General features: G+C 51.6%; 1 protein-coding gene across 14 annotated transcripts in view; it reads left to right on the top strand.

Moving 5' to 3' along the window:
* DYSF (dysferlin) overlaps positions 1–27,203 on the top strand; it is a 328,923-nt gene that overhangs the window by 139,534 nt on the left and 162,186 nt on the right. For all 14 annotated transcript variants that reach the window (XM_006862906.1, XM_006862903.1, XM_006862904.1 and 11 more), the window contains 11 exons: positions 1,384–1,561; positions 2,074–2,198; positions 3,427–3,533; positions 8,377–8,569; positions 10,490–10,645; positions 13,131–13,262; positions 13,366–13,532; positions 14,285–14,399; positions 14,644–14,749; positions 15,015–15,157; positions 17,056–17,229. In XM_006862906.1, coding sequence (XP_006862968.1) covers positions 1,384–1,561; positions 2,074–2,198; positions 3,427–3,533; positions 8,377–8,569; positions 10,490–10,645; positions 13,131–13,262; positions 13,366–13,532; positions 14,285–14,399; positions 14,644–14,749; positions 15,015–15,157; positions 17,056–17,229 — 1,596 coding nt within the window. The remainder of the gene's footprint in view (positions 1–1,383; positions 1,562–2,073; positions 2,199–3,426; positions 3,534–8,376; positions 8,570–10,489; positions 10,646–13,130; positions 13,263–13,365; positions 13,533–14,284; positions 14,400–14,643; positions 14,750–15,014; positions 15,158–17,055; positions 17,230–27,203) is intronic.

The raw sequence follows: 27,203 nt of genomic DNA, 5'->3' as shown, positions 1-27,203 counted from the left end.
GAGGAGTCCCCGGGTGGCACAAACACTTAAGCACTTGGCTGCTAACTGAAAGTTTGGAGGTTTGAGTCCAACCAGAGACACCTTCAGAGAAAAACCTGGAGATCCATTCCCAGAAACCAGCCATTGAACACTCAGTGGAGTACAGTTTTACTCTGATACACATCGGGTGTCTAATACTAGACAGCATCTGATACTGTATCAGCGAATTCTCTCAACGTTCCATTGTACAGATGAGGAAACTGAACCTCAAATGTATTCTGGAGTCCTCTGTATTGGGTTAGCATAGTGGTTTCAACTTTCAGACTGGAATCAGATGGCCCTGGGTCTACTGCTTCCCATCTGTGTCACTTTCCCTGTGGCTGGATTTCCACTTATGGCTCCTCCAAGTGTTTCCAAGCAGAACGGCTCTGTACAGTTTTCTTGGCTGTAATCTTAATGGAATTGAATTGCTGGGCCTTTCTTCTATAGTTGTTGTTGTTGAGTGCTGTTGAGTTGGTTCTGACGCAGCAACCCTGTATAGGGTTTCTGAGGAGCGGCTGGTGAGTTTACTATTGATAAAGTGGGACTGATAGTCATACTTATTTTTTAAGGTTGCTGTGAAAATGAACTAATACTTGTGTGGAGTCCTGGTGTAGCACTGTAGGATCAGCACTAGGCTGCTAACCACAAGGTTGATGGTTCAAACCCACTAGCTGCTCTGGGGAAACCCTGTACAGGGTTGCTATGAGTCAGAAGGCACTTAGCAACAATATTTGTATACAGTAAGCACTCAGTAGGAGTTAGTTCTTACTATTTACGTGAAACCCAGCTGTCCAACACTTTTTCCTGTGTGCCTTCCATGAGAATTGTAAAAAAATCTTTGTTCAAATTAAGGTGTCTTGTTGAGTCTTGTGCCACATGATCAGCGAGGACACTGAGATTAATGTGCTCCACACAAATGGCAGCTGGCAGCCTGTGTGGAACCCAGAGTTGGCTGGTGTGGAGGAAATGCTGGGTGACTGGGCAGTTTGGGAAGGGGTTGGCTTTTGGGACCCTTCTGAGCAGAGATGAGGGCCTGTTTGCCCTAGGGGTTGCTGCAGGAGACCACACTCCCCTGAAGTGGTGGAACCATCACTGCTGGTTTGGATTAAGGATCAGCATGACCTTTCCCCAAGGAGCAGATCTTATTGGGGAAACGTGACCAAACACATACAAACCTGGAATGAGTTTGCTCAGTAACCAAATCTGGACATTGTTTCTTAGTTGACCATTTGCCATCCTTCTGTCCAGCCTGGAGTTGCTGGGCACAGGTCCCAGACAGGGGCTGCCAGACATGTGAGTGGTCCCCATACTGGGTGTCTGCCTGTACCCCTCAGTAACCCTGTGCCTGTCCTCTGCTCTCAGAAGTACCTCCGGAGGCGCAAGTACTCCTTGTTCGCAGCCTTCTACTCAGCCTCCATGCTTCAGGATGTTGACGATGCCATCCAGTTCGAGGTCAGCATCGGGAACTATGGGAACAAGTTCGACACAACCTGCCTGCCACTGGTCTCCACCACTCAGTATAGCCGGGCAGTCTTCGACGGTGAGCCCAGAGGCCCAGAACGCAGGGCAGGGGATGAACCCCAAGTCCTGCCTTGTGCAGAGCTGCATGAGGTCCCCACCCTATCTTTCCTCATACCACGTCTCCTCCCTGCTCACTTGCCACGGCCTACACACGGTGCGGTGCCCTAGAAATGGCTGTGATCAGCATCTATTGTGACCTATTGTGATTACTACAGCATGTCTGTTGAGCTTGACTTTGAGATTTAGAGGAGTGCATGCTTGTATCCCCAGGGTTGTTCTAACAGCTCCTCTGCTTTGATGTTCCCAGGAGCTCTAATGAGAGCAACACCTGTCTGGTGGATGCATTGCGGGAACCCAGGCACCTTGTTAGAACGGGTGTCATAGCTTTCCATGGGGGCGTTCTTGGATGTGGGAGGAGGTGTCTGCCTTCTTCCCAGCTGTGCCAATTCCAGTGGGCCCAAGCTCTGCACATCTCCCATTTCCTCTGCTACTGGCCCAATACTCAGGCAACCCCCCACCCCCCCACCCCAGGGTGCCATTACTACTACTTACCCTGGGGCAATGTGAAGCCTGTGGTGGTGCTGTCATCTTACTGGGAGGACATCAGCCACAGGATCGAAACGCAGAACCAGCTGCTCAGGATTGCTGACCGACTGGTGAGTGCGAAGCTGCCCAGACCGCATACCTCATGAGCAGGCCCCCTCACCAGTGTTTGTCTTCAGACCTACCCACCCGTGTGTGCACACATCTATGCCCTCGGACCTTCCTGTACCCTGACAACATCTTGGGTACTAGGAGAGAGGAGAGAAGAGAATCTGGGGGAACCACCAGTCTAACGTGAGAGACAGCACAGAGAATGAGGCTGAGAGGTGGAAGTAGGAGCAGGGTTGAGTCTTGAACTGCTCATTCGTTCATCAAATGCATTTGATTTTGACCAAGTGCAAGGGCTTATGCTAGAAACTGGAGGTCCAGAAATGGGACAAGGTCCTGATCCTGGTTCCAGTGGGCCAATGAATAAAGGAGGGGGCAGTAGAGGAGGCAAGAGAAGCCCCCCTGTTAAGAAGTTGGGGGGAGGCAGGAGTTGAAGCAGATGAGGAGCCAGGCCAAGCAAGAGACTTGGCAGTTAAAAGGTTGAACGGGAGGAAGAAAATTGGGGTATTGAAGTGGCTTGGGAGGGCATCTAGGTGAAGGTGAAGGGAGATATTGGCCCATGTCAGGGACTCCGAGAGGAACATGTGGAGGAAACCAGGAAGCATCAAGGTGAGGGAGAATTTGGAGTTGATGCTATAGAATTCCAGACTTCATCGTCCGGATTCTTCTCTCTCAGGACTCCAGGACAAGGATGACGGTGTTTTCTGTTTCTAGGATCGGTCCCTAGCTCAGGAAAGCTGATGCATGGGGAGGGTGAATGGGGGACTGAGAGATGAATCCTTGGCCTCATGGGTATTCTGTGAGTCACTGAGGCCTGGGCAGATGGATGCCAAGGGCTGTGGCAGTTTGGAGGAACTGGCCTGAACGCCTCTGGAGAAGGGGTGGGGAAATAGAATTAGCAAAGGCTCAGGGAGGACCATTTACCTGTGTGAAGTCAGACCTGTTTCCAAGGGGACCCATGAGGAAGACGATGAAGTCAACTTCTGTTGTAGTCGTACCCATATCAGAACTCCTCATGACCACGAGTTAGATTGAAATACCAGACTTGGGAATTTGGGTTTGTCTGAGTGTGAAGAGCCCTGGAAGGTTCTTGAACCACAGGAGACCCTGATTTTTCTGATCTGGGTTCTGCCTTCTTTGCTTGAACTGTTCCTTTTTGGCTCAGGGGCGGGGCTGAGGTGACAGGGCCTGGGGCTAGGGTCCAGTGTGTCCTGCCACTGGTCTGCTCCACAGGAAGCTGGCCTGGAGGAAGTTCATCTGGCCCTGAAGGCGCAGTGCACCACAGAGGATGTGGACTCCCTGGTGGCTCAGTTGATGGATGACCTCATTGCAGACTGCAGGTAGGGGCTACCTGGCACCCTTGGTGAGACTCACTTTCCCAGGTAACCCTGGGAGTGTGCTGGTGAAGCATGTCCCCCAGTCCAGACAAGACTGAGTCCGAAGGTGGTGGAGCCAGCGTGGGGAGTTGAAAAGGTGATACTGAAAGCAGGTCATAAATCTCCCTGCAGCAGCGGCAGCTGTGGGCCCGGGCAGCCCAGCTCACCTCAATGGCGAGCATTGTGTCTCTGATCTCCGACCTCATTTCTCTGATGCGATCTCCAGGAGAAGCTGGAGAGGAGGACGCTGCCCCTTCTCCTCCCAAAGCCATGTCGGGGACCTCGGTCTCGCTTTTTCCTCCTATTGACAAGGTTGATTGTCAACTTCAGGCAGAGGGGGCTCTGGAGGGTGATGGAGAACATGGGGGCTTGCAGACCTAGCATCGTCTTCATTGTCAGGTGGTTGGCGCTAGCCACCCATCAGCATTGAAACTGTTTCCTCATTGTCAGCCTGGCATTACAGAGGAGCTCTGGTAGCATAGTGGTTATGAGTCAGGCTGCTAATCTCAAGGTCAGCAGTTTGAAACTACCAGCTGACTAGAGGACCTATTCCCACACAAAAAACAAATCCACTGTCACCAAGTCAATTTAGAATCTTAGTGACCTTATAGAGGGTGGCTGAGACTGTAAATATTTATGGGAGCAGACAGCTTCATCTTTCTCCTACCAGGACTCCTTGCTTGCCCACTTGTTGTTGTTGTTAAGTGCCATCCTGTCTGTTCCGCTTCATAGCCACCCTGTATAGGGTTTCTGAGGAATAGCTGGTGGGTTTGAATAGCCAACCTTGCTTATCTTACAGCGCCACACCAGAACCTTTGTCGTTGTTGTTCAGTACCTTAGAGTCAGTTCCTACTCATAACGATCCTGTATAGGGTTTCCAAGGACATCAGAAGCTTAGGGAGTATTTAATAAATGATGTGGCATTCAAAATTCAAATGTCAACTCATTCAAACGGATCTAATTCAGGGGTGCTTCCCACAGGAGAGGGTACCTGATGTGTACTCTGAGGGAGGAGTGGGGTCAGCAATCCTTGTTGGCTCTGGGAAGTTGGCAGCGTGAGGCTGAAACCAGTCAGGACAGGCCTTAGCGGAACATGAGGTCAGCTGAATGCTTTTGGTGTGAAGGCTGGGGGTGCTGGGAGATTAGGTGAGGGGGGCTGGCCATGTGACCATGAAGGTTATGGGAGGGCAGCTTGACAGTAGAGGGCAGCATGGCCTATTCAGAAGGTATTACTGTCGCAGCAAGCTCTTAAGAAGCACTTTCTCCACCAGACACTGTTCTAAGGCTTTTACACATATTGATGAATGTAATGATCGTGAAATTCTTAGGAGGTGGGAACTGGAATGATCCCCATTTTACAGATGAGACAACTCAACTGAGGCTCTGAGTGATTAGTTAACTTGCCTAGATTCACACAGCTAGTAGCGGCAGAGCCCCTAGCTGTACTGCTCCAAAATGAACAGCACTTGATGGTGGATTGGATGTGGGGTCAACAGAAAGACCAAAACGATACCCATGAGCTGGCCAGGGCAGCTGGATGGACACTGGGCCCGTCCTCTGAGGGGTCAGCAGGAGGAGAAGCACGTTAGGGGGCGGGCAGTGGCTGTGTTGAGAGGAGGTGCCCGTGGGACATCTGTGAGGAAGCTGACCTGTGGCTCTGCAGGTCTGAGGACAGAGCAGGACTGGAGGGCACACACGAGTGGATATGGTCAGCATGAGGGGGACATGTAGCCCTGGGGGTGAGCTCACCAGGCACAGTGCTGGTTTCCCTGCCACAGGCCACCCTTACAATGACTAGCTGGTCTCTTTTGGCTGGCCAGGAAGCCTCGGGATACTGTGGAAAGGCCAGGGCACTGGGGGCTGCTGCCATGCTGCTGATAGCTCGTGTGCTGTGGACTAGGCAGGTCTGAGGTTCCTGCAAACATCTGAGATGGATGGGATCGGAGTCCCCGGCAGCCCTCCGTGCCTACTCCAGGCTCTGCTCTTGAGGATTTTGCTAAAACATTCCTGCCAAAGACTGGTCCCCTGAGTTACTGTCCTGGGGACAGAAGGGTGGCTCAGGATCTCCTAGGGGCACTGGTCTCAGTTCAGGAGCTTGGGAGGGGTGCCTGACTTCCATTCTCTTAAGGAATGCACAAATGGCCTGTAGCAGAGGAATCCCAGGATGATTCCTTTAGACATCATCTGAGACCTCCGAGCAGCCTTGTGATTTCAGCATGCCTGCTTTGTCCACCTCCCAACATGGTGCTGAGTGCCACTACAGCTGATGAGGCCAGAAAGCCAGGGGTGGGTCCTGAGCTAGCTTGTCATAGCTGAATCACAGTTGTCCCTTACCTAATCCCAAACCTTCACTCATGCCTCCACCATCAGTGTTTCTCAGAGTTTTCCTGGCTCATCTTCCTGGGGTAGCCCCTCCTCTCCAGGCCAGCGGTGCCCACTCTGTTCTTCTGATCTCTAAACCATGGACCCAGAGCCTGCTGGGTGTCTGGGATTACATATGACCCAGAAAGATTTCACCACCATCCCCATTGTGCCTTTTGGTGCCGTCATCCCCAGAAGACTAGAGTCCACTCTGGCCACTTTCCTGTCTCTCTTCCTTCTCCTCTCCAGTCCTGCTGGTTCTGTCTCTCCATCATCCTTGGCCTGTCTCCTTTCCTCGCCTACCTCCTCAAACTGGCAGCCACCTGAGCTCTAACCCCTGATCATTCCCTGCCATCGTCCTAAGACTTAAGTTGGACTGTGCCCTGCCCACCGACACTGCTCCAGGATGAGTTCCAGCTTTGGCCCTGTCTCTGCCCCACCACCTGTCCGACATCCCCACCAGTCCTACCCTGGCCTCTGTGCTGGCCTGGCAGACCCTCACCACCTCATATACACTTTCATGTGCTGAGCGTCCCCTTCCTGCAGTTGCTGCTCCATCTACGAAATGCCCTTCCGGCTCTCCTGGGCCCTACCAGCTCCCCCTGTTCTGCCAGGAACTATTCTGGGTCCCTTATTTCAGAAACTATTCCTGAGTTTGAGGCTACCAAGTGGGTGTCGGCATGGCCTGTTTGCCTTTCTGACCCAGGACTCCCCAGGGCAGGGCTGGTCCGAACTCTGGATCCAGGCCCAATGGAGCTATTGCTAATGAGTAGTGAAATGAAGGACCCCCACAGCCAGTTCACTCTGGCCCCTCCCAGAGTGTCTTTGTGCCTGCTCTGAGTCTGCCTGGACGTTCCTGCCTGTGATTTCCGTGTCAGCCAGGGTTGGCAGGCTTGTGTGTGGGGTGCATGTAACCCCAGTTTCCTCTTCCTAGACTCCTTTTCTCTTCCTACCTTCTGTCCTGGGTCTTCCTGGGGCAGGAAAGGACCAGACATCTTGTTAATAGGGGCCCAGGTCCTAGCTGTTTCTTGGGGAGCCCTGGCTGGGGCTTGGCCTCCAGGAAAATCTCCCTTTGGTGGTTTCTATCGCAGTCCCTCCCAGCTCCCGACCCAGGCTGGGCGCATAAATCACCAGGTTGGCTCAGCTCTCCAAGCCCTACTCCAGATCCCGCCTGCCCCCACTCTCGGTCACACTCAGGCTTCGTTTCCAAGCAGGCCCCAGCCCAGGACTGGCTCCGGCCCCTCCACCCACCCAACTTACCCCTCCGCAACATGAGAGCGGGTTGAGGATGGAGGCGGCCGGCCGACCGGCCCGGGGCAGCCCGGTCCGTGGCACCCTCGGGGCAGTAAATATTATATTACTACAGGGTGTGCAGTACGTGAGCTGAGACGGGCCCCGGGGCTTAAGTTTCCCTGAGATGGAGTTGGCATACCACTCCCCCCACCCTAAAAATTCAATTAAAAAAAATAACAGGAAAAATGTAGTGCGGCGAGGGCCTGCCAGAGTGGTGTATCTGGCGGCGGCGGTGCCGCTGCGCTCCGGCGGTAATTGGTTCTGCATAGCTCGGGGAAATTGGCAGAAAAATAAATCAGCCGGGAGCCGGGAGTCCAGACGCTGCGGGGAGGGGAGCGTGAGGTGGGGAGGTGGGAGCAGAGCTGGCGGAGCGGCTTTGATGGATGTCCTATTTGGGAGTCCAGGGCTCGGCCGGGGTGTGGTGGGGGCGGGGCACCCCAGACCCCCAATCTGGGACAACCAAGTGGGGCCCTACTCGGCGGGGAGAACACCAAGACGCCTCTACCGCGTTCTTCATGGCCCTGTGTGTGTACTGACCCAGCAAGCTTGGCATGGTGGGAGCCCCCATGTATGAAGGGAGCCCCAGTGGGATGAGGAGGGTGGTGAGTTATTTGCCTCCAAACAAGGGTTTAAGCTCAACCTGCCATGGTGCTGCGTTTCTGGGACTGCATGCACCCCACCTCCTCCCAAAGGCTTCCTAAAGCAGAGAGTTCTGGGAGGGGTGTTGTGGGGCCTCTCCGGGCGGACCCATCTGTATTACTGGCTGTGGGCCTCCCCACAGCGTCTGCAGTGGTTTGTCAGGGCTCCATAAATTTCCTTCTTGAAGAAAGTGTGTGTAAAACACAGACGGATTCGTTTCAGCGGAGGGCAACTTAGAGCGTGGACTGAGGGAGCCCAGGAGGGACCCTCTGGACCTTGGAGAGCTTTCAGTCAATTAGGGAGAGGAGACATGCAAAAATGATCATAGGATGGGAGGTTGAGTGGCCCATGTGCTGATGAGGCTGGGAAAAGCCTCCTGGAAGAAGTGAGGGTGGAGCATGTCACATTAATGTCTGTGCGTTTGGGCCAGGCTGAATACACATGTGTGGGTACAAGCCTGGGCCAAAGGGAGCTCCCTGCTCACCAGCCATTGTCCATCTGTCTGCCCTCACAGCCAGCCCCTGGGTGATGTCCGCCAGGTGCCCGCCGCCACACACCTGGACCAGTACCTGTACCAGCTGCGCATCCGCCACCTGAAACAGATCACTGAGGCTGCCTTGGCCCTAAAGCTTGGCCACAGAGAGCTCCCTGCAGCCCTGGAGCAGGCTGAGGACTGGCTCCTGCGTCTCCGTGCCCTTGCAGAGGAGGTAGCTCACCCTATGTGGTGTCTTCCTTTCTTTGACCCTGCTGCTTGGAACATCAGAACTGGGAGGGACATGGGGATGATCTGGACAACCTTGGGAAGATAACTTAACCTCTCTGAGCCTCAGTGTCCCCTTTCCCAGAAGGAGGGAAATTACTCCCATGTAGGATTATTGAGAGACTGCAATGGGATTCTGGGAGTTGTCCCTCACAGAGTCTGGCTTATAATAGGTGCTCAGTAAATGCCCTTGCCTGCCAAAGTCTGTCACAGGCAGAGAGGGTCTAGTGCCATGGCGGATTCCTAGGGACCTAGCTCTCTCTGTCTGCTAGTCAGCACCTGTTCACACCTGGCCTCAGTTTGCCTCACATGGGGGCCCTGTTTATTGCCCTCCTGGATGAAGGCTGCTTGTGCAGTAACTCTGAGCTTTATCATATGGAATCAGAGAGCTGATTTCAGTTTATTTTCAGGGGTACTCTTTCCTCACCCCATTTCTGTGAGGCCTGATGCCCCATCCAGTTCCCGGGGCAGGTAGACAGCCTCCAGTTTTCCAGAATGCAGAGAAAGGTCTGTTCATGTAGCAGGCAGACTTGAAGCCATGTGGGTACCAAGGGAGGAGCTGGGGATGGTGAGAATGGTGTTCCAGATAGTGTGGGAAAGGGCAGGCCTGGAGGGGAGTTAAGGAGCAGAGAGTTGTGGAAGGAAAGAGGTCACCTGGGGGTGGAAGAGAAGGCACCCTCAAAGTCAGCCTGGATGCCTCCCTGAGCAGGGTCTGCAGGCATGTGTCCAGTGGACAGGTGGACAGGGCTTCTTAGACACAGGCATTGCACCAATTCCTCATGATGGTCATTCACTGCCCTCCATGATCCTGGCTCCAGACTCATCCCTGAACTTGCTCCACGGCATGATGGAGGCCAAGCATAGTTAGGTGCTACTAACTATGACAAAAGCCCTGGAGAGAACTTGTCACTCTTGACCCACTCCCTGGAAGACTGGCTGCAGTAGGCTGAGGTCCTCCCCCCACCCCAGAGTTTCTGATCCTGTATATCCGGATGTTGCTGCTGCTCTGAGAACCATTGGGATGGTGTTGAAAACTGTGTATTTGCAGTAAAAAAATTCTGGTTTGGCTCTTAACCTCTCTAAGCTCGAAGATTTCGCACCTTAAATGGAATTGCATAGGAGCTCAGTGAAACCACACATGAAATGGTTAACAAGTGCCCCATGAACATCAGTAGTCATGGGTAGACCTGGTTAGAGGCCCAGCCCCATCCCTGGACACACTTTGCTCACCAACCCTGGAAGGAGATGGACTTTTGCCCAACCAGCCATTTATCCATAGATGGAGTTGAGAGTAATTCTTAATCACTGCTGGAGACCCTAAAGGGGGCCAGGGGCCTTGTAACTTGGTTCTGGTCTAGTTAGCATTTTCAGAGCCCATTGTCACTAGACCCAGAAAAGGGTCAGATCCCCAGGACCCCTGCTTTTAGAAAGGGAGGGGGAGAAGTGTCTTCAGAGGGGCAAGCATGCCTTCTGTGGGTCAGTTGCTGCTCTCCAGGGTGATGCCTTAGTGTAGGCTTCAGAAGAAATCAATTCCTCTGGTCCTTAGCCCCAGGGAGGAGGGGAATCTAGGAACTCAGGCCCTGGGCTACAGGCAGGAGTTGCTCATCCCACTGAATGTCGGGATTCAGCTCTGAATTTTTGATGGGCTTCTTCTGAGAGCAGGGCAGCCCCAGTTCCTGCCCATAGGGACTCACAGGCTGAAGAGAGGTGGCCCATCAGCCTTGGGGGTGGTCCTGGGGGAGACTGGGTATGGGCGGCATGTGGGACGGAAGCTTGGGGAGCAGAAGAAGTCTGATCCTGGTGTGGCTGTGGGGCGGGCCTGAATCGTCACTGCCTGTGCCCTGACCATCCGCTGCCCTCTCTCCAGCCCCAGAACAGCCTGCCCGACATCATCATCTGGATGCTGCAGGGAGACAAGCGTGTGGCGTACCAGCGGGTACCTGCCCATGAGGTCCTCTTTTCCCGGAGGGGCACCAACTACTGTGGCAAGAATTGTGGGAAGCTGCAGACGATATTTCTAAAAGTGGGTTTCATTCTTCTCAAGTCATGACTGTATTTGCTAAACACAGGGTCTTCCTTCCGGCCCTCCCCCGGGTCCCCACTTCTATTTTCCACTCTTCTTCCCTTCCTACCTCACAGTTTTTGGACTCTGTGCTCAGAAAGAAGCGTCTTTGGTAGAACAATTTACCTTCTCTCTACCCAGTATGTTTCCCAGACCTTGAGAAGCAAACCTGTTTATTCATGTACCATTTGCTCCAAGTGGCTCTATTGGATTCAAGGCCTCCCTAGACTCAACTGCCTGTCCTCATCTAAGCTTGCTTACCTCCCACAGCCCCATTTGCTCTTAGCCTTCCCTTCCCCACATTTCTCTTCCCATCCAAGGCCACCTCTTTCAGGAAGTCTGAGTGGCTGTTTGTGAACCCATTAGCTTAATGGCCGGTCATTCTCCTTGTTTCTGGGGCGGGTGGAGAGGACAGGCACTGGTAGCAGGAGAGTGTTTAGACAAAGTGCCTGTCAGGGCTGCTAACCCTGTGTGGCCTTGGGGGGTCATCCCACCTCTCTGATCTGCTCACTGCTGCCTTCTCACCTCCACACCACACTGTGAAGTTTAAATTAGGTATTTGGGTCATGCTAGCCCTAGATGATCATGGATATTAGTACCCCCTTACCCTCCCCTTTTGGGGAACTCCCTGGCTCTCTGATGAGATTAGGCTCCCTAACCAGTGTGGTAGAGGTCAAGCCAAGGCCAAGGGTGAGCACATGTCTGAATGCAGGGTCTTTGGCACATCAGAAGAAAGACTAGTGTCATCTGGAAGTGGGGGAAACCTTGGGAGGCATCTGCTCATATGCCACCTGGGGCACATTTGCAGTGCTGTCCTAACCTTCTAGAATCCTGCTTTCCACCCTCCCATACCAGTTCTTAGCCTAGCATGGCAGAGGGACCTCATGGTGCCACATCTGAGTGGGTTAATCAGGGCAAGCTCTGTGTAAGAAAGTGCCTGGTGTACTTGCTGGGACTGGAAGAGTTCTATGCTCTGACCTCTCGTCCTGCAGCCTTAGGGAAATGCAAACTGAAAAATTTCTCTGATTCCAAGCAAAGGAAAAAAAAACAACCAAGATATAGAATGGTTTCTCGAAGTCTTCCCCACTGAGTTTATGAGCCCCGTCAGTAGCTCCTGAGCAAGCTCGACAAAAATGTTGGCAGCAAGCAGAGACCAAAAAAACATTGGTGTTTCTTAACTTAAACCAAAGTTGGAAAAAATGAGCACCAGCAGAGAGGGAGAGGAACCCCAAACTAGACATTTCTTTATTTGCTGTTTCTATTTTGGGTCCAGCAGGCTGGCCCCGTCTGGGGGAGGGCAGGGGAGAGAGCTGAGGGTGGATGGGGGAAGGAGGGGGTCAGGCATTCCTGCCATCTCTTGGGGCTGGTGGTTTGGAGGGGAAAAGGCAACTAACGCACCCGGGGGAGGGGACAGCTGAAGCAAACAGCCCTGGGGACCAAGGGCTCTTCAAGCTTCACCGAGGATGAACCTAAAGAATGGTTGGTGTGTGGTAAGGAGGTGTGAGGTGTCATTGCCTTGGCATGTCCTGAGTCTCTGACCACCCAGGGATCCAGGTCTCCTCCAACAGTTTGGCTCCTCTTTTGAACCCATCAAACTTCCTGTCCCACAGTTCCCTGTCCTACAGAAGACACCCTTCCCAGCTCATGTACAAGAAACCTAGGTACCTCCTTTTAGGGGGAGAAATAGGGCTCCTCAGGCCATATTTGATCTTTGGTTTCAATCAAACGGTGAAGTAATTGTGGAGAATAAGTTTTTTTAAAATGTTGTATTGTAGTGATCATTCCATTTGGAGAGAGCTTCTGAAAGTTTCAGGATAAATACCAGTTGAAGCCAGCATGCTTATAAGCCACTTGAGAGAACAGAAATATTAGATGATACACTAACATCCTGCCCCACTCCTCAGATACTGAAAATGGACGGGAAAGCTTTAATTTCTTCTCATTCTAGACCTGGACCATTGTACTTCCTTTAGAGACAAGTTCTAGAACTAGCTGTCCAATATGGTAGCCATATGTGTTCATTTAAGTTTAAATTACTTAAAGTTAAATAAAAATTCAGTTCCTCAATCACACTAGAGACATTTCAAGTGTTCAGTTGCCACAGGTGGCTAGTGGCTGCCATATTGTACCACAAGGATATAGAACATTTCCAATCTAGCAAGACGTTTATTTGAACAGTACTATTCTAGAAGAGGACAGAAGTGAGGGCATGGTGGAGAAGGGGAGGTGGGAGATCCTGATGTAGATGTGGCCCCACGAGAATGATGTAGTTTTCTTTCATGGTGGGCTGGAAACATGGCAGGTGGGAACTTTCTTAATTATCCATTCCATTTCCATGCTACTGTGATGAGTCCCCCAAGAGAGCTCACAGCTGATAGGGTGTCCCCTGGTAGGGACATTGTGATCCTAATAAGAGCTGTGCATCTCTGCCCTTCTCTGGTCCCAGTATCCAATGGAGGGGCTGCCTAGAGCTCGGATGCCGGTTCAGATACGGGTCAAGCTCTGGTTCGGACTGTCTGTGGATGAGAAGGAGTTCAACCAATTTGCTGAGGGGAAGCTCTCTGTCTTTGCTGAAACTGTGAGTGCTTGCCAACCCACCCGGTCTGTCCACCTCCGTCTTCCCCATCCTCCCCACAGCTGTCCAGGACCCTGATTCAGTTTCTGTTTTTCTTGCTTTGAAGTATGAGAATCAGACCAAGCTGGCCCTGGTTGGGAACTGGGGCACAACAGGCCTCACCTATCCTAAGTTTTCTGATATTACGGGCAAGATCAAGCTACCCAAGGACAGCTTCCGCCCTTCCACTGGCTGGACCTGGGCTGGAGACTGGTTCGTGTGTCCCGAGAAGACGTAAGTTGTGGGTAGGAAGGGCTTGGAGACAGCCAAGTCAGGCTGCCCCCTAGTGGCCACCACTCTGCTTGCCCCTTTCCCTGAAAGACAGGCTGTTTGTATCTCTCTGCCTGCTTTTGCAACTCCTGCTGGTGGCAGGAATGTCTACTTGATTTATCCCAGGGCTGGGGCTCACTGGGCAGTTTGTCCTTCCTTCAACAGCTCTAACTATCAGCTATCAGGAAGCCCTTTATGTTGTGTTCCTGCTTCCTCACAACATCCCCCCCTCCCTCCCCAGTGATATTTTCAGAACTTCTTTCGCCATCTGCCCCTGCTATGTCTACTTTCTTTCTCTCTTCGTACCTGTTTGACTTTCCACAATTATTTTGTTTTGATTTTACTTTTTTTTGAAAAATTGAAGTAGGACTTACATATTATAGTCAAGTTCTCAAATCTGAAGCCTACATACTGGTTGATAGAATGTTGCATTTTTACGAGTCTCTATTAAGCTTCAATTACCTACCTGACCTTCCGTGTTCCCTAGTTCATCTTGCTTTTTCTCTCTTCAATCTGAGACTGCCTTCACTGTCTCTCTCTCCCCTTGTCTCCCGGCACCTCCTCAATCCCTCCCCTCCATCTCTCTGGTTGCTGGGAAGGATGAGGCTGATTGAAGCCTGCAGCTTGTTCCAAGCCCGGCGGGGGGTGGGGGGGGTGTGCTGGCTGGTGGCAGTGAGCAGAGCAGGTCTCTGACTCTCTGACGGTGCCCTTTACAGCTTGCTCTATGACTCCGATGCGGGTCACCTGAGCTTTGTGGAGGAAGTGTTTGAGAACCAGACCCGGCTCCCTGGGGGCCAGTGGATCTACATGAGTGATAACTACACCGATGTGGTAAGGGGCTCTTTCTGGCATCCTGCAGATGCAGGACCCAGATGTTTCTCCTAGTTCCCTCCTCCTGAGCTGCCCAGCTCTGGTTTACAGGGAACAGTGTGGGGTCTGGTGTGGAGGTCTCCAGGAAGCTCTGCCCTTCTTTCTGGAGCTCTGAGGCTGTGCCTCATTTAGCTGTGTCTTTGCTGTTTCTCTAGTATCATTTGTTTGTCTCTACTCACGTCTGTCTGATTTGTTTTGCTTCTAGAACGGGGAGAAAGTACTTCCCAAGGATGATATTGAGTGCCCACTGGGCTGGAAGTGGGAGGATGAAGAATGGTCTACAGACCTTAATCGGGCTGTGGATGAGCAAGGTGGGCAGGCATATGAGGCCCTGCGAGCCCAGCTAGGGAGCTTTCCAGACTTGTTGGGGGTGGGATGGCTGAACACAAGGGCCCTTGGATTGGGATCTGGCATTCACTAGGCTACTTCTTGGGATTTCCTGAAGGCAGCCCCCACTTCAAGTGATAAATTAAGACCATGGCTGTTGGTGGCCTAAGAGTCTGTGAGCATGCCCCAAATGGCCCCCAGGAGATGAGGGGATTATGGGGCAGTGTGTGATGGGTACCCCTCCCCCAGGCTGGGAGTACAGCATCACCATTCCCCCGGACCGGAAGCCGAGGCACTGGGTCCCTGCGGAGAAGATGTACTACACACACCGACGGCGACGCTGGGTCCGCCTGCGCAGGAGGGACCTCAGTCAGATGGAAGCATTGAAGAGGGTGAGCCCAGTGGGTGATGAGTAGGCAGGGGAGGGTTCTGGCCATGGAGGCCAGCTGGGTACAGGTACAGACCTGTGTGTATGCAGACACATAAAGATCTGCACATATGTACCAAGGCATATGTGACTTACTTTAGATGCATGCAGTTCATACCTGGCACACACACAGGTTACACCTTGACACATACACTCCAGTCACATCTGGTGCATGCACACACTCACACTCAGATGACACCCAACACACACAGATCTTACTTCGTACATCACACTCACATGGATCACACCTGACACACACAGATTGCTCCCAGCGCACACTGACACCCCTGGACCTCATGATGGGGCCATGTGCAGAGTTCTCACCTGGACTTGGAAGGCACAGACGTACATGATTTTGTTCTCTGGAGGCTGATGTGAGGCAGGGATAGGGCTCCACGCATTTTATTAAAGTGCTGCTTTCAGTAGAACCCAGGAAAGGAGTGAGAAACCTGCAAGGCTGTGATCTGGGATAAAGTCAACATTGGCCTGATCTCCAGGCAGGAAGAGGAGGGCCCTAGAGCACCACTCAGTCATGCCCACTGGAAGCAGTGGGGCTGGAGTGTTTCACCCTTTCGCTCTCAATTATTGGCTGAGGGCTGCTGGGTGGCAGATGGGGCCACATGCCCTTCCTGTGAGGCACCCTTCTTCAGTCAAGGGCATTGCTCTGTAGCTGTTAGACACTCATGGTAGCTGGAGATGGTGTCTCCTGACTGTGTTGGCCTGGAGGAAGGCTTGGGGGGTGGGCGGTGGTGGTCCTTGAGCGTTTACTAGAGGACATGTGCACAGTGTGAGCACACGAGCATGTAGTTGTGCACAGGTGCTCCAGGACACAGACATGAGCAGAATGGTTGTGGTCTACTTGACATCCGAGGTTATACCAGGCCAGATGCTGCCTCCTCTGGACCCACCCCACTGATATCTTCCCTTCCCAGGCACACATTTGAAGTTTGAACCCAGAACCAGGCCTCTTCCTGACCAGGAGTACCTCTGTCATGACCCTGGTCCCTGCTTCTCTCCCTGGACATAAGTATCTAGAGAGGCATATCGCTGGGTCCAGGGAAGCGCACACACCAGCCAGACTCTGCTGTCTCCCTGAGGGACATCCTCTTCTTGGGAGAGGGACCCAGCTTACCTCCAGGACTGGCACTTGTCACCATGCTCATGGTATCTGAGGACAGTCCCAGGCCCCATTCTCTCAAGACCTGGTAGGGCTCCCTCTGGTGCTGGGAAAAGGTTCACTTGGTCTCACCCACTCATCACCCTGCATCCCTCAGATGCTCCCCTAAAGTCACCAGGGCCTCCATAAGGGAGGGCTTAGTCTGTGCAGACTGGACTCTCTCAAGGCAGGTCCCAGCTCTGGGCTTCTTGACCACGGGGAGGAAATGCAAGAGACTGCTCCACAGCTGACCTAGGTCTAACCTACTTGGGGAGAAATAGACTGGGGTTTGGGAAACGAGGCCTTCATTTTGGTAGACCCATGCTCATTTTTATAAGCCATGTTGTGAAGGAGGAAAAGGAAATGACCAAAAAACCTTAGATCCATGAAGTGCAGTCACAAATCAAGTAACCCAGAAGCCCCAACAGTTTCCACAGTTTCCACCAGTCTACCTTGTCTACCTTCCCTTTCTGGTTCCTCACTTCTCTCCACAGCCCAGGGAGCCATCTCTTCTGTTTTTCTGACCTGTGTCTCTTGCCACTGCAGAAAGTGCTCAAAGCCCCCTCCTCCAGGAGGCCCTCCCAGGTTTTCCTGGGAGCCTAGTGGGGCATTGTGGGATGGGCCCCGGAAGGGCACAGCTGAAACTGAGTCCAGGACTCCCTGTGTCCCCCAGACAAAGCTCTGAATCTCCTGTTCTCCCCATGTAGCATCGGCAGGCAGAGGCGGAGGGTGAGGGCTGGGAGTATGCCTCACTCTTTGGCTGGAAGTTCCACCTGGAGTACCGCAAGACGGATGCCTTTCGCCGCCGCCGCTGGCGCCGCCGCATGGAGCCACTGGAGAAGACGGGGCCGGCAGCTGTGTTTGCCCTGGAGGGAGCTCTGGTATGTGTAGCCGTGCCATCCTGGGTGGGGTGGGTGTTTCTGGGCATCTCAGGGCTCTTTGGGGCTGATATGGGGGAGGTACAGGGATCCCCAGGTTAGGGTTTTGGGAAGAAACACTGGCGGGTCCTCCTGGCTTCACTTCCTTTGGGCTACCTGTGAGTACTGGGCACTAGTCTGGTGTCTTTCTGAAATCAAACGGCACCTTTCCTGGTGCTGTTTTGGGTAGTCAAATGGGACAAGGAGGAGAGGGCCTGGGTCCTCTGATCATCTGACCTGTTCAGGGACCCTGGCTCTTCCTGAAGAGGTGAGATGCCATGGTAGTAGCCAGAGAGTGACCGCTGAATATCCTTGGTTGGACATGTGTCCTTCTAGGCTCGAGGCCATTCCGTGGACACCCTCAGAAATTCTAGGGGAGATGTGGCTCAGAACCAGAGCGCAGGCTGGCTGTCCTGCCTTAGTGTACACTTTCTGTAGCCACATAAAGGTGAGAGATTGTTCACAGTTTGGGTGGTGAACTCCAAAAAGAGATGGACAGGCCCTTCCTGGGGACACTTAGGGCCTGGACATAGCCTGTTTTCTCCTTCCATTGACTTGGGGGCTCCAGAAGGTGGGAATGAGATGGCCTGGGTGAGGCACCCCTCTAAACAGACTCAGAAATGCTGGGTGCCCCTGAGAGGACCTTGGGCAGTGATCTTAGGGAGCAGGTACCCCCAGCTGCACTGGCTGAAGAATCTATGTGTGGCCACACTTATTTGATCAGGGAGAGGAGCCCTTGGTCTTAGCCCTGGAGTCGGCTGGGCACCCATATGGGGGATGGCCCGGTAACAAGAGCAGAGGGAGTACAGTGGGCTGGTCCAGTGTCTGCTATGGTGGGGACAGGGAAGGGCATTTGGGCCGGCAGTGGCCAGAGAGGGTGTGCGCAGGGGCTGGGATGTTCTGTCATTCTCAGGCCGTGATGGGTGGGCTAGGCCCAGTGGTGACACTATGGGAGAGGACACTGCCAGAAGATGCTAGAGGTGTTCGGAGGGAACCAAGGCCAGAATCTTGTTCTTAGTTGTTGTGGGTGGAGGTGGGAGCGGGCTGAGCTGACCCAGGCCTGACGGGAGCAGGGCAGGATGGAGGCACTGTCTGGGTCAGAGCTGGCCACAGTCAGGGAGTCTCATGGGCCACGGCTGGTGTTCTGTGATTTCTGTCTTAGTCAGAAAGGCACAGGTTGGGGCTGGTGTGGCCATGTGGCTGCAGCTGAGGAGTGGGGGTGTAAAGAGCTGTAGAGTCAGGGGCCAAGGCAGGCCCCAGGGTCAGGGCAGAACTGAGAAGGCTGGGCACACAAACATACCCTGGGTAATCAGACCTCGTTTGCCTCAGACAAAACCACAAACTGTCTTAAGAGAGAGGGAGGGTTTATGGACTCACATGTCAAATGGTGAGTACACTTGGTCGTTAACTGAAAGATTGGAGGTTTGAATCCACCTTATCTTGGAAGAAAGGCCTGGTGATCTACTTGCAATAAAACCAGCCACTGAAAACACGATGGAGTGCAGTTCTACTTTGGTACGTGTGGAGTTGCTCAGAGTCGGAGTCTACGCCACAGCAGTGGTTTGTTTTGTTGTTGTTGTTGTTTTTTGATGACTTACATAGCTAGGCAAGCCCTAGAGAGGAGTCAGGCATAAAGCTCGCCTGGAAATAGGGATTCACAGTGTCATCAGGGCACTGTACCTGGCTTGCTGCTCTGTGCTGGCTTCATTCTCAATAGGTGGATCCACGTGGTAGCATAGATGACCACTGTTAGAAAAAGCTTACCTCATCCTTCCCACTAGCACAGCCCACCCCACCATTATAGCTAGAAATCTCAGAGGTGAGAACGCTGCTTTAAAACAGCCATCGTAGCCTGAAGCTTGAGCAGGATGAGTGCATGTTCTGATGGTCCTCCTGGGCCATGCCCTTCTCTGTGATTGACAGCCCTACCAGGCGGGGCACAGAGTAACAGATGGCACCATAGGTGTTTACCAGTGAGCAAACGGGCCCGTGTGAGCATTGCCCAGGAGTGTTCTAGCTGGGCTAGGTTTGAGGACCATTAATCAGGTAGTTGTGGAGGATGGTTGCAGGAGGTGAACCTCCCTTAGGAGACCATTCATTCAGGAGTGTTGCGTGGAAATCCAGGTATGAGGTGATCATCTGGGTGGGAACAGGGGGACTGGAGTGAAGGGAGATGTAACTGCAGGGCTTGGGGAGGGGACTTATAGAGGCCTCAGAGGCTCCGCTGGGTGGACAGTGGTGCCGTTCCCGTGGTCAGGATGAGGGTGGAGCGGGTTTGGGGCCGCGATGAGTTCACGTTTGGCCCTGGCAATTCTGACACACCGTGAAGTGCAGGGTGAGGAAGACAGATCTGCGGCTGCCTGCCAGGCGGCCTGGAGCAGGCTATTGGGCGGGCGTGGTGGTCCAGCGTCAGGGCTGGAGAGAGAGGGCCAGGGGTGCCTAGGACGGAAACATGGACTGACTCTGGGGCTGGCCTGCCTTGGAGGACCCCACTGCCAAGCTCTCATGACTCAGTGACTGGAGTGGGGGAAGGAAGAGGGCATTCATTTCCCAGAAACAGAGAAGCCAACTGGTTTATTCTGTAAGGTGGGAGAAAACCTGAAGGGCCATGGAAGTCAAACGTCAATTCCACAGAAAGGGAAGGTGCCTGGTCGTAATGTATATGTGACCTACGTCTGGTATGCAGGGACACACACATACTCCTTTGGGGACTTGGCTGACACAGAAAACAGAGGGAAACTACTGCCTGGAGAGGTTGGAACCTCCTCTCCCCCAACTTGGAGTTGGAGGGCCATAAAGCGCTGGAAAGCTGTCTGGAGTGTTGGGCCTTTGGATAAGGCCATTTGAAAGCAACCCTCTGGATCATTCTGCACCAGAGTGAATTGAGCTCCAGCACACGCACAATTACCTGCCAGGACACAGGGCAGCTTGGGCTCCCCTCAAGTACTCCGCCTCCATTGTCTTCTTGCTGTTGTTAAGTGCCATCCATTGTCTTAGTCCTAGCTAAAGTACTCCCTGCATTGTGGAGCAGATGGTTGGATTTTCTGGATGGCAGGACTCAGCTACTATCCCAAGTGCTGGTCTTGGTCCACTGGTCACTGCTGTTTGATGTTTCATATGGCAAAAGCATTATGTAATGAATGAGGCTTTTGAGTCAGGTGGATTTGGCTTAATTATATAAAGCTTTCTCTGTTTACTAACTATGGACAGGTCCCTTTACTCTTTGAGCTACCTCATCATAAAAGGTAACTGGGGTGACTGTTGGAATGAAATGACATAGCATATGCAGAGAAGGGTTTCTCAGGCTGAGTGAGCATTGGGACCATTTGGAGAGCTTGATAAAATGTAGATTCTTCATCTAGAGATCTTGGTGGGACCCGAGTTTCCATTTCTATCAAGCCCTGGGCATGTTGATGCTTTTAGTCCAAGGACCATCTTTGGGTGTGGAATACAGAATATCTCATGAGGATGAGGGTGCTGGACATATCATATGGACAGATATGTCTATACCTGGCCCAAGATGCCTTTCTGAGAGAGGCAGCTGTGTCTACCTGATATGTCCATACCTGGCCCAAGGTATGTGACCAGGGTTCTGGAGAGGGAGGAAGGGAGAGGACATGTTTTCCTGGCTCCTTGGGGTAGGGAGAACCACCTTTCCTTCTAAAATTCCCCCTATCTGATGGTGGAGGCCTGCCCATGGGGAACTCCTCTCTGGTTTGGAGGAGAGTTCACATGAACCCAATAGAATCTGCATTTTTGAAGTCATCTCTGAGTATAGATGCCTAGCGAGGAAGAGTTTCCTGGAGAATATTGTGAGGCAACTCTTGCATGAGTGCAGCAAAGAGCTGTGGGTGGGGGCCAGGTGGACTTCCTAGGAATTGATCATTTTTAGAAATCTATGCCCCAGGACCAGACCTGTGGTACCCATGGCCTCCTACCACCCCTTTCCTGGCCCATGCATCCACCAGCAGGCTGTGCTGTACTTGCCAATTCCCTTCTAGAAGACGTCTCTTTGGAAGGCAGGCCCTGTCTGCTCATTAGCACGGGCAGCCTTTCCCTGAAACCTTCTGCAAGGGCCAAGCCTGGCTCCCTCTGCAGAGCAGGAGGCCCTGGCTCCGTCTGCTAATCGTCTACTGTCTCCATCCCGAGCATTATTTTATTTTCGTATTATTCTTTTTCCAGCTAATATCCTGGCATTCCCAAAGACACCAGGTTTCATAATCTTCCTGGCGTTTCCAGGGAGCTGGGAAGCGGAGCACAAAGCCGCTATTATAGCGAGTTCTAGCCAGCCTCCCTCTCCTCGCCCCACACCCTTTGCTGCCGCCACTGCCGCCACTACTACCACTGCCTCCTCCCACCCAGGCAACCCCTCCCGACGCCACTGGGCTCTCTGGGAACTCTGTGATGAGGCTGCCCGGGATGAGCTCATAGAATCTGTCCTGTGGTCCTTGTCCTGGGCCTGCCCTCCGTGCATGAGGATTTTCCCAGAGCTCTGCTTCTGCACTTGGACCTGTGTTGAGAAGGGTTTTCTGAGCTGGCTGAGCTTGAGCCCACTGGCCACATGTGCTCATAGTCCTAGAGATTTTAGAGCCCGGACAGACTCGGCCATAGTCTAAAGGTGCTCTTGACTTGGCTGTACAACTGTGGGAAGTGCGTGTATGTGATGTGTGTGCAAGAGTGTCTGTGATGGGCATAGTCTGGTGTAAGGCTTATGTGTTCATCCAACTGTCAGGAGGATCCAGGATTCAAAAGAGCATTAAAATGACTCATTCCTAAAATTGATTTTACCGTGTGCCAAAACCAGGCTGAGAGCTCTATGTGGATCATCTAATTTTCTCCTCCCAGTGTCCCCCAGAGAGTAGATTTTATTACTATTCCAGTTTTATACTGGGGGAGACTGAAACTCTAAAATTGGGTGGCTATTTAAATTTACATCTAAAGTAATTAAAATGAGTAATTCACTTCCTCAATCATACTAGCCACTTTAAAAATGCTCAAGATCCACACCTGGTTACTGGCTATGCTGCTGGACAGAGCAAGGGTAGAGCAGTTGCCTCCCTGCAGACACTTCCGGTTGACATCACTGCTGCAGGGCAACTCTGAGCCCCTCACGTTACCCCAGAAGGAATCCAGGCCCCAGAGGTTCATCTCAGTTCAGTCATGGATGACAAAGCGTAACTGAAAAGGACCCAGATTTGTAAAATGTGGGTATATGGGAACGATAACTGGAACGGGAAAATGACGCTTTGACATCCTGCTAAAAAAGGAATCTCCCTGGTAGAAAACAAGGGCAAGGGTGTCTGTTGCATAGCAACCAGATCTCTTGATTGGCAGATGGGAAACAATGGTTCCTGGTTTAAAGATGGCGGCCACTTTGAATACGTGTCATCTTCCACAATTCAGTCTCTTGGAAAAGGGCTCACTAGGCTTCCTCTGAGTCTCCTATTCCTGTTAATTTTTCCCATTCCTGCTATCATTCTGGTAGAGCTACATTTTACAAATTTGTGTCTCTTCTGATTTTGCTGTATTGGCCATAACTGAACTGATTCAGAGCCCTGATCAGAAGAACCAGGACCTGAACAGCATCTTCTGACCCCTCTCCTCAGGTGTTTCCTGACCAGTGGCCAAACCACCCAACTGGTGCTCTCATTTCTCCGCTCTTGTCAGGGCTTAGTGGCTGCCCTTTTGGGGTAGACTCCTAGGGAGGGAGGGTTTGATTGGCAGGCTTTTGGGCAGCTGGCTTGAGCTCTTGGCTGTGAGCATTACTCTCCCTGCCGTGCAGCCAAGCAGCCTCATCTCCCTGGGGCAGTTAGGAAGCTAGACAGGAACTGGCACACTTGTCTCCACCCCAGGAAACCTTCAGCTGGGCTGGCAGAGGCCTGAACCCTGACCTTAAGCTGAGAGGACTCACAGAAGCAGGCACTCAAGCGTTGGCCTTTGGGAGGGTGGGCAAAACATCAGGGAGTTGAAAGTGCTGGGGAGGGGGTCAGGGAGAAGCAGGTGCAGATAAGAATAACTTGGGATACCTTCCCAGGGGAGGTGACTTTTGAGCTGTCTTAAAAAGGAGGTCAGCTGGCTTCAATGACTGGATGATCAGAGCTCAATTAGAAGAAGAAAGAAGAGGGGAAAAATGAATAATCTGATACAATTTGATGAACTTGACCTACACCTATGGATGCAGTAGCTCAAAAGAGGGAACAAATCTTTACAGCAAGGATCATTCCCACCCCCTCCATACACAGGGTAGACAGGGATGGGCAACTTGGACATTGGCTTCCCAAAATGGGGTGGGCAAGAAGTGACTGGCTTACCAGCATTCAAGAGGGAGCCTAGATCCAAAGGGTGTGGAGGAAGGTAGACTCTCCAATGAGTAGTATCCAATCTGTCTTGGTGAGGCTGATGAAAGGAGATGGGGTTAGGTCTCTTGTGATACAATAGTGAATAATTGTCATCAGGACTAATAGTGAGGGTTGGAAATGTAAAGGTAGATGTTTTGTAGGAAAAGGAGGGGAGTGATTGACTTTGCAGTCTGGGAGCAGAGGTCTCTGGGACCATCAAGGGAGAAGAGCAGAGAGTGGGACCTTACCCATAGAAGCAGTGATGCGAGAGATGGAGGCAGAGACAATGACTTGGAGAGATGGAGTGGCTGGGGACTTTAGACCCAGAGAGGAAGAGGGGCTGTGTGCTGACGACCAGGGGGCAGACTTGCAGGGTATATCCTTTGGTTGGTTGATGATGCATGGAGGGGATTGTAACCATGGCAATGAAACCATATATGATAGGATGAATGTAAAGCGAATGCTCTCCCACGTAAACTATCACATAATTCACAATAAAACATAAAAAAAAAAGAGGGGGGGTGGTCAGACTTGCATGGGGAGAGCTCTGGACCTGGATGAGGACTGGGCAGGGTTCTTGGGCAGATACTTTGAGCTACACAGCACCTGGGAGGTAGGAGGGGTTTCAGTTTTAGTAACCAAAGCCACAGCTGGTCTGTGCCTAGGTAGTTGGGAGTCAACTGTGTGTGTCCCTGGACTCTGATTCTTGAATACTACAAATTGAGCTGGTTACTGTTCCCCACCTGGAAGGACAGTTTAGGCAATTCCTCTGAATGTGTGAACTTGGGTGTCTGAGGGCATGGTCTGAGGCCCTTGCTATCTTGTTCAGGATCTGGATGCTGGAGTCTGGAGGGTCTGTGTTTCCACATCTCTGACAGAACGAATGCCCATCCTTGCATTGGTGTGGGCACTGCAGAGTCCCGTGTGTTCCAGTTGGGTAGGTGTGTTGGGTGCCCTCCATGCGTGTCATTGTGTGCCTAAACATGAGGGTCCAAGAACACCACAGTGTCACCATATGGTGACCAAATTCTTTGTCTAGTCAAGGATACTACTGATTATTATGTTGGAACAACAGGTGTAAACTAGGGTCATTCTAGGCAAACGGGCATCTAGTCTTAATTAGAGGCATTCTGGTGTGGGAGGAAACTTAGCTAAGAGCTCTCTGCAACTTCTACATGTGGAGACGTGGAATTCCTATATACACACGCACACATGCACACATGCACACACATTCACTCACTCACGCCAGCCCACACGTGGCATCCTGGATTCTCCAGGTTTCCTGATTCCCCTCTCAGCTCTCCAGGGGCCAACTGGTAGTTTTGCAGCTGCTTCCAACCCCTGGCTACAGCTGTAAATTAAATGGGGCTGCACCCGCGCCTGCAATTCCACTTAAGGCTGCAATCAGCCCTGATTAGAAGAGAGTCTGAGTGTTAACCTCGTTCCCATGTTTAGAGGGATTCCTCTGCTTTGGCCTAGGCTGCTGGCCTCTGTGGGATTTTTGGGCAAACTGAGACAACGCTGAGGTTGGGACAGTTAGGTGGGCCCCTCTCCTTCCCCAGTGCCCTGCTCCTGTGCTTTGAGTTCTGATAGGGAAGCAGGAGTCTGGGAAGAGCTCCAAATGTGGACTGGGAGACTTGGGCTCTGCCAGTTAATTTGCTGTGTACCCTAGGGAAGACATTAACCTCTCTGGGCATGAGTTTTCTCACTTAATCAGCTGGGTATAATAACAGCCCTGGTGGTGCAGTGCTTAAAGCTGTGGGCTGCTAACTGAAAGTCTGTGGTTCAAACCTACGAGCCATTCTGCAGGTGAAAGATTAGACATTCTGTTTCTGTAAAGATTTACAGCCTTAAAAACCTTGTGGAGGCAGTTTTGATCTGGCCTGTAGGATCTGTATGAGTCAGAGTCGACTTGAGGGCCCCTTTAGTTCTCTAGAAGTCCTGGTGTGCTGCTGTAGGATAAGCATTGGACAGCGAGGTCTATTTGAGCCACAGGGTCGGTGGTTCAAAATCACCAGCCGCTCCTTGTAAACCCTGTATAGACAGGGCCACAATGAGTTGGAACTGACTTTACGGCACTTAGCAGCAAACAGTGCTGCCATAACAAGAATGACCACAAATGGATGGCTTTAATAAGCAGAAATGTTCTCTCACACTTTGTTGTTGTTAGGTGCCATCGAGTTGGAACCGACTCATAGTGACCCCATGCACAGCAGAACAAAACAATGTCCGATCCTGGGCCAACCTTAGGAGGCTAAAAACCTGAATTTAGGGTGCCGGCTCTAGGGGACGACTTGCTTTCTTTGGGGGAAGGTCCTTTTCACCTTTCAGCATCTATGGGCTTGACATCCCTTGTCTTGGTATCAATCTCCCTCTGAGTCTAGAAGGTTCTCAGCGCAGAAACCCAAACCCAAAGGGCATTTTCTAATGCTGTCTCTTCTTTCTTGGTGTTAGTAGGTCCCTCTGAGCTCTGCTAGTTAGTTTAATCTCAGATCTCAAAAGAGATTGACTCAAGGTACAACCTAACCCTGTAGACTGTATCCTCTTTCAGTAACATCACAGAGGTGAGGATTGATATCACGTGGGTAATTACATCAAATAATAAAATGGAGGATAATTACATGACATGAGAATTATGGTCTCACCAAATTGACACATATTCTTTATTATTATTATTTTTTAACTCACATTTTAAAAATTGTTTTTAAATTTGTTTTCCAAATAAGCAATACATTTACTTGGTTTAAAAAATCAGAGCAGTTAAAAAAAGGTGTAGCTTAAGGTATCAGTCTTCTCCCTGTTTTCATCCACCCTGGCGTCTCCCATTTACATAGAACATTTTTACTGGTTTCTTTTTTATTTTTTGGTGGGCTGATTATATATTTCAGTTCAATTAAAGCCAGGTTTGATTTCTAAAATTTCTGTTTAGAAATACTTTTCTGGGAACACTTGTATTGAGTAGTGCAAATTCCCCTGTATATATATATATTTTAAATATTAATTCTATCCTATATTGTTTCATTGCCATGGTTACAATCCCCTCCATGCATCATCAACCAACCAAAGGGTATATACCCTGCAAGTCTGCGCCCCAGTCCATCAGCACACAACCCCTCTCCCTCTCTGGGTTTAAAGTCCCCAGCTGTTCCATCTCTCCACGTCATCATCTCTGCCTCCATCTCAGGCATCACTGCTTCTCTGGACAGGGTCCCGGTCTCCTCTCTTCTCCATTGATGGCCCTAGGGACCTCTGCTCCTAGACTGAAAAGTTAATCACTCCACTCCTTGCTATAAAATGTCTACCTTTGTATTTCCAACCCTCATAATCAGTCCTGATAACAATTATTCACTATTGTCTCACAAGAGACCTATCTACATTTCGTTTCATCAGCACTGCCTAGTCAGAGTGAATACTACTCAGTGGAGATTCTACCTTCCTCCACACCCTCTGGATATAGGTTCCCTCTTGAAAGCTTGTAAGCCAGTCACTTCTTGCCTTTGTAGCCCTCCCCTCCCCCCCATTTTGGGTAGCCAATGTCCAAGTTGCCTATTCCTTTCTACTCTGTGTGTGGAGGGGGTGGGAATAATTCTTGCTGTAAGG

The sequence above is a fragment of the Chrysochloris asiatica genome, unplaced genomic scaffold (genome assembly GCF_000296735.1).
Source record: "Chrysochloris asiatica unplaced genomic scaffold, ChrAsi1.0 scaffold00052, whole genome shotgun sequence".
Classification (NCBI taxonomy): domain Eukaryota; kingdom Metazoa; phylum Chordata; class Mammalia; order Afrosoricida; family Chrysochloridae; genus Chrysochloris; species Chrysochloris asiatica.
The sequence above is the reverse complement of the archived record's forward strand: the minus strand, read 5'-3'. Positions and strand labels throughout refer to the sequence as shown.